Below are 6,862 nucleotides of genomic sequence, written 5' to 3'. Positions count from 1 at the left end.
ACCAAATGAGCAGGAATGCCATTCATATTTCATTACCATAGGAAATATATATATATTTTAATGCTTTTTCATATCGCTGAAGACTCGCTCTAGTCTTCATAGCATTTGAAGCTCGAGATCAGAGGAAATATCCAGGCTTTCCTCTCCTTTTGATCTGAAGATGTTGTTTCATTAATATGAGTCGTGATCAGTTGGCCTACCCACTGATTCTGCTGCTGAAGATAAGGGGAATAAAACATTCACACATGAATCCCTTATAAAGTAGCGTACACATAAACAGCATCTAAACAAAACTGAGTACTTTTAATTTCAAGTGAAATCAAGAGCGTTGCTCACTAAAATCCACTGAATTCTGCACCTTTTGTAAGTAGAACTTTTATAAATCTGCAATTAGAATTGTATACATATTTGTATTTATTTAGAATTCTAACCATACAAATTTGTATGTTGGAATTTTATACATTCGTATTATTATTATTATTATTATTATTATTATTATTTTGTTTAAGAATTTTGAACCTATATAAAGAACAATATAAAACCGACATAAAAACAAAATGGCCGCCGGCGCCGAAACCAAAATGGAGGCGGAGGACATCGTGGTGGTGGCGCTCTACTTCGTGCTGGTGCTGGCCGTGGGCTTCCTGGCCATGCGGCGGACGCCCGACCGCGGCACGGTCAGCGGCTACTTCCTCGCCGGCCGCTCCATGAACTGGGCGACGGTCGGAGCGTCGCTGTTCGTCAGCAACATCGGCAGCGAGCACTTCATCGGCCTCGCCGGCTCGGGCGCCGCCAGTGGACTGGCCGTGGCCGCCTGGGAGGTGAACGCCCTGCTGCTGCTGCAGCTGCTGGGCTGGGTGTTCGTGCCCGTGTACGTGCACTGCGGAGTCTACACCATGCCCGAGTACCTGGCCAAGCGCTACGGCGGCACCAGGATAAAGGTCTACTTCGCCGCGCTGTCGCTCCTGCTCTACATCTTCACCAAGGTCAGTCGCGGTGGAAAGTAGAACTAAAGTAGGCCTACATACGTACTCGAGTACTGTATTTATTATATTTTGTGACTTTACTTTTCTACTCCGAAATACTCCGAACCCGGTTTCCTGCACAAGTGCTGCAGTTTTACCATTGAGCCGGCCTGCTTGCTCAGGGTATGAATTGAATCTTGACCATCAGGTCAAACTTCGTGTCAGATCCTGTGTGCAAGCTCATAGCGCGTCACATCGTGCCACACTTGTAGAACTGATATTTTTGAAAAATCTTGAAAATGTGTGCAAATCTTTGAATGTACATATATATATATATATATGCGAACATTTGAAACTCAAATCTTCGCTTCTGGGAGGTCCCTGGAACAAAATATTGCGGACCCTCGCGAAGGGGGTCCACGGCCAAATACCCCATGGAGCCTTGAATTCATGGAGTTTTTTTTGTTTTTGTCGCATTCCTAAGCCAATAACTTTGAGCCAGTAGGAGACTCAAAGAGTCTCCATTAGGTCTCCTAGTACCGGAGACTCCATTGGTCATCAAATTATTGGCTTGGGAATTTGACAAAAACAAAAAAATCTCCATGAATTCAAGGCTTTATGGGGTGTGAATTGATAGAAAATATGATTATTTTTTTTTAGGTGAACTATCCCTGTAATGGGTTAAGTAAAGAAAACGTGCGCTCTTCTTCCATCACTGCGACTCAAGGTGTCGGTGGACCTGTACTCCGGAGCGCTGTTCATCCGTGAGTCGCTGGGCTGGGACCTGTACGTGTCCATCATCCTGCTCATCGGCACGACGGCGCTGCTCACGGTGACGGGCGGCCTGGCGGCCGTCATCTACACCGACTCGCTGCAGGCCGTCCTGATGATCGTCGGAGCGCTCTGCCTGACCGGGATCAGCCTCTACCAAGTGGGAGGACTGGAAGGTATGGGACGATGTGAACATTACATGTCTCGATTGTTGTGGGAAAAAAATATTGCGATTAACGATAATAATGGCAATAATCAAAATATGCTTAAAGGTAGGGTAAGTGATTTTCTTTGGTTAAAATAAGTGTTAAATAGCTCTATATTCTGATAGTACTCATTGCTATAGAGTGTTTGTTCAGTAAAAGGAGCTCTTTAATAAACAGAAAATACATTTTCCGGTAGGTGTCAAAACCTCAGCCAATCAGGAGAAAGTACCCATTTTTAAGCTTCATTTTTATAGTGTTCCAGTTCCAATTTTGCCTGCTCATTTTCACTTCCAATTTCACTTGTTTAATCTACATATTGATTGAGTTCTATATATTGATTGAGTTCCCAAGCTTGTAGGTCGCCAAAAATTGCCGACCTACAGGCTTGTAGATCAGCTATACAATAATGATAATATAATGAGAATATTCATGTTTTCATGTGAATTGGTGTTCATTTTTTGTTTCTTTTTTTTGGTCCCTGGGCCAAACGAGTACATTTTATGTTTTATATTTTAACCTATTTTCGATTCTGGAAATGCCTTCTAAATCATAACAGTTTTCTGAAAAACCTATGTTGCTACATATCGTATCTGTCGGGTGGAAACCTCATATGTCCAAAACTGTTTACTACTTTCCGCCTGACAACAACGATACGTAGCTAAAATCTAAAATGACAACCGATGCTTTCCCGGTTTTTAAAGGTGTGATGACCAAATACATGGAGGCCAGGCCCAACGTCACGGCGATCCTGCTGTCTTCGCCCAACCTGACCTACAGTCCAACCTGCCTGGACAAGAACCAGCCCAAACCAGACGCTCTGAAGATCCTGAGAGGTCCGTCAGACCCAGACCTCCCGTGGCCAGGGTTCCTACTGGGCCAGACCCCTGCCTCCATCTGGTACCGCAGTATAATATCACACTCCCTGTAGTTTGGCTTCAGTATCAGAATCAGAATCAATCTTTATTGTCACATCACATTGCACGTAAAGTGGGTGTTAACAGTGGTGGAAAAAGTACTCACATTGATAAAAGTATCAATACTGCAAAATAGAAATACTCTGTGAATAGGTTGGGGTGGGGCCGTCTGTTCTCTAGATATATTATAACTCTATGGGCCCATCATTGCAGTTAAAAGATAGACACCATAAAAGAAAGAGGAGAGGGGGGGGAGGAATTAAGTGCATAATATCTTATATCTTATCTTATTATTATTATTACTATTATTATTATTATTATATTATTATTATTATATATACTACTATAATTGACAAAAGCTCCGAAAGTTCATCCGGGATTCGCAAGCACAGGATCACTCCACATGCCTCGAAGACCCGCCACAGACAGTTGATCAGAGCTATGATTTAGGCATCTCACCCCACCTCGATCAGTGATCAGACTCTCGGCTTGATTCTCTGATTTGCCTATCAGACCCTCAGCCTGATCTGGCAGGTTGCCATAGCAACCAGATACAGGAAGTCTGACCTCTTTATCACATGACCGAGGTTGGGACTAGAGGTTAGGGCCCCAAAGCGGGGAGGGAGGAGAGGAGATGAGAGGAGCCGAGAGGAGAGGAGGGGCCGGGCTTCGCATGACGTGTGTGCAGAGTGACTAGGCCAGTGCTGTCTGGACCAACCTCGGACCGGGCCTGACATCTAGTATGACTAATCTGCATAGAAAAATAATGGAATGCCTCCTATGTGACAAAAGTGCATAATAAATACGAGTCATGAATGTACAGTACGTATATAAAAGGGAGTCCATTTAAAACACAGTTCAGGTCAGTCTGTGCAGTGGCTCTTGTTCAGCAGCCTAATTGCTGCTAAATAAAAACTGTTCAAGCGTCTGGTGCTGTTGCTCATGATGCTCCTGTATCGTTAAGCTGGCCGTGGATGCAACAGTGGTATGTACTGTATGTCGTATGAAATGTGTTTTTAATGGTGGCTGCTTGTAGGTACTGGTGTGCAGACCAGGTCATCGTACAGAGGGTCCTGGCGGCGAAAAACATCGCCCACGCCAAGGGTTCCACCCTCGCTGGCGGCTTTCTCAAAATCCTGCCCATGTTCATTATCGTCATCCCAGGTAATGACACTCGTCCATTTACAATGATGTCTGTCTGTCTGCCTGTCTGTCTGCCTGTCTGTCTGTCTGTCTGTCTGTCTGTCTGTCTGTCTGTCTGTCTGTCTGTCTGTCTGCCTGTCTGTCTGCCTGTCTGTCTGTCTGTCTGTCTGTCTGTCTGTCTGTCTGTCTTTCTTTCAACAGCTAATCTCACATATCACACTAGTCCAGGGATGTCAAACTCATTTTGGGGTCTGGGCCACATTGGTCAAAAGGTGACTTGATGTGGGCCGCAACCAGTTGCGGACGCACAGGCGCTCACACACATCCAGTTATACAGCATTGTTTTTCAGTCTGTTGTCTCAGTCACTGCTACTAACTACAGCATATCACTTTTAAAAATATATATATTTTTTTTATCATTAAAACAAACAATGCAATTTGTAAGGAGCCCCAATAACCATTTTTAGAATAATTCAATTTGAAGTTAAACAATACCTGGTAATGTGTGTGGTTATGGTAATGATTACCAAGCCACGATTTCACTACAGTGCCAGAATCTTTCCATCAAAAATAATTAGATTTAAAGAACAACGGTGCTGTACTTAAGTAAAGATAATAATATAACTAATGTGTCAAAAAAGCATTACTTGTTATCATTGTTTATTATTATTTTTTACAAAATAGTCAAATTTACCAGGGGTAGCCAGCATGAAAATTTCACTTGCTGCTTCCAGACACCTCAATGTCAGGGACCAGTTTCTGAGAAGTTATTTACCAGCGCAACTGTCCCTCCAGGCTATGGGCTAAGCGTCTCACTACCAACTATTTGATTACAATGCTTGGCTTTTAGTGTGTACCATTAGGTTTCCTACATTGTTTAAAAAATTATAATAATAATATTTGTTTTTAGCCCACAATTTTGTAACACATTTTTTCACCCAGTGCCAATTGCCTATGTAATCCTGGCCGCTACTCTCCCTCTGCCAGCCTAGGGAGAGCCCAGAACTGAGCTCATGCCTCCTTCAATGCATGAGGAGCTAGCAAGCCGCTTCTTGTCACCTGACAGGGGAGAGTTTCCCCGGTAGGACGGAAGGAACACGCTATTCCAACCAGTTCCTTTCCCCTCCATCAGGCGCCCCGGCTGACCAGGGGGAGGCAGTATAGAGACCAGGAGTACTGCATGTTTTTTTTGTGAGGGCACCTACCCTAAGGGGACACGGGGAGAACATGCAAACTCCACACAGAAAGGCCCTTTCGCCAACCCCACCTAGGGATGGGCGGTTTCCTACATTGCAAACAAGTTCATTCACTCTTCGTCCTTGTGGTTTTGTAGGGATGATTGCCAGGATCCTCTTTGCCGACGACTTGGCGTGCCTCGGCCCGGAGCACTGCATGGAGGTGTGCGGCTCCGAGGCGGGCTGCACCAACGTGGCGTACCCTCGGCTGGTCATGAGCATGATGCCCACCGGCCTCCGCGGCCTCATGATGGCCGTGATGATCGCCGCGCTCATGAGCGACCTGGACTCCATCTTCAACTCGGCCAGCACCATCTTCACTCTGGACATTTACCAGATGCTGCGGGCGCGGGCGTCGCCCAGGGAGCTGCTGCTGGTGGGCCGGCTGTTTGTGGTCCTCATGGTGGTCATCAGCATCGCCTGGGTGCCCGTCATCGTCGCCACGCAGGGCGGCCAGATGTTCTACTACATCCAGGAGGTGTCCGACTACCTGACGCCGCCCGTCGCCGCTCTCTTCCTGCTCGGCGTCCTGTGGCGCCGGTGCAACGAGAAGGGCGCGTTCTGGGGCGGGATGGCGGGGCTGGCGCTCGGAGCCGCCCGGCTGGCGCTGGCGCTCGTCTACCACGAGCCGCGCTGCGACCAGGTCGACGAGCGGCCGGCGTTCATCAAGGTCCATTTCATGTACGTGGCGGCGGTCTTGTTTTGGCTGACCGGCGGAGTGGCCGTAGTTGTGAGCCTCTGCACGGCGCCCCCTAGCGAAGAACAGATCAGGACCACCACCCTGTGGGGACTGCGTCAGAGAAAGAGGGAAGCGCGGCTAAGGCGACAAGACAAGGACAAAGGTGGAAAGGAGATGAAGAGTCTAACCCCAAAACATCTCGAAAAGAATGGCGCTCTCTGCAAAGACGTTCAAGTTGAACTGCTTCACCGTCACCACCTAGACGGTAGCCCCCTGGACGCCGATCAGCCGGACGGCGGTCAAACAGTCACGCCGAACGGCGTCGACGCCCAGGTTCAAATCCAAAATGGACGCCACTCGACGGCGGAGAGGCTCGGAGAGGAGGAGGAGGGCGACTGCACCGACTGCTGCTTCGGCACGGACGGCGGTGCGGAGAGAGGCAGGGGAGCGAGGGCTCTGGGGTGGTTCTGCGGGGTAAAGGACAAGCCGTCAGAGGCCCCTGTGCTTTCGGCTCAGGAGCAGGAGACGATGGTGGACGAGCTGCTCCGCGAACCCCTGAGAACGTCTGTTGTCCTCAACGTGGGCCTGGTGCTGGTCTGCTCCGTGTGCGTGTTCCTCTTCATCTACTTCTCCTTGTAGACACACCAGACCTCAGGGATGTCTTCTCCTTGTAGACTCGGTCACATCACATCACACCAGACCTCAGGGATGTCTTCTCCTCGTAGACTCGATCAGATCACATCACACCAGACCTCAGGGATGTCTTCTCCTCGTAGACTCGGTCAGATCACATAACACCAGACCTCAGGGATGTCTTCTCCTCGTAGACTCGGTCACATCACATCACACCAGACCTCAGGGATGTCTTCTCCTCGTAGACTCGGTCACATCACATCACACCAGACCTCAGGGATGTCTTCTCCTCGTAGACTCGGTCACATCACATCAC

General features: G+C 47.9%; 1 protein-coding gene across 1 annotated transcript; it reads left to right on the top strand.

The window, feature by feature from the left end:
• Positions 1 to 581: 581 nt before the first annotated feature.
• On the top strand, positions 582 to 6,552 carry LOC311040725 (sodium/myo-inositol cotransporter-like; the record flags this gene model as incomplete). Its single annotated transcript, XM_084051074.1, has 5 exons — positions 582 to 986; positions 1,693 to 1,912; positions 2,644 to 2,839; positions 3,893 to 4,020; positions 5,333 to 6,552. 5 exons carry the CDS (start codon positions 582 to 584, stop codon positions 6,550 to 6,552), a joined length of 2,169 nt encoding a protein of 722 aa, XP_083907200.1.
• Positions 6,553 to 6,862: the final 310 nt, after the last annotated feature.

Source organism: Gymnoscopelus microlampas, assembly GCF_963454915.1.
Source record: "Gymnoscopelus microlampas genome assembly, chromosome: 24".
Classification (NCBI taxonomy): Eukaryota; Metazoa; Chordata; class Actinopteri; order Myctophiformes; family Myctophidae; genus Gymnoscopelus; species Gymnoscopelus microlampas.
The sequence above is the reverse complement of the archived record's forward strand: the minus strand, read 5'-3'. Positions and strand labels throughout refer to the sequence as shown.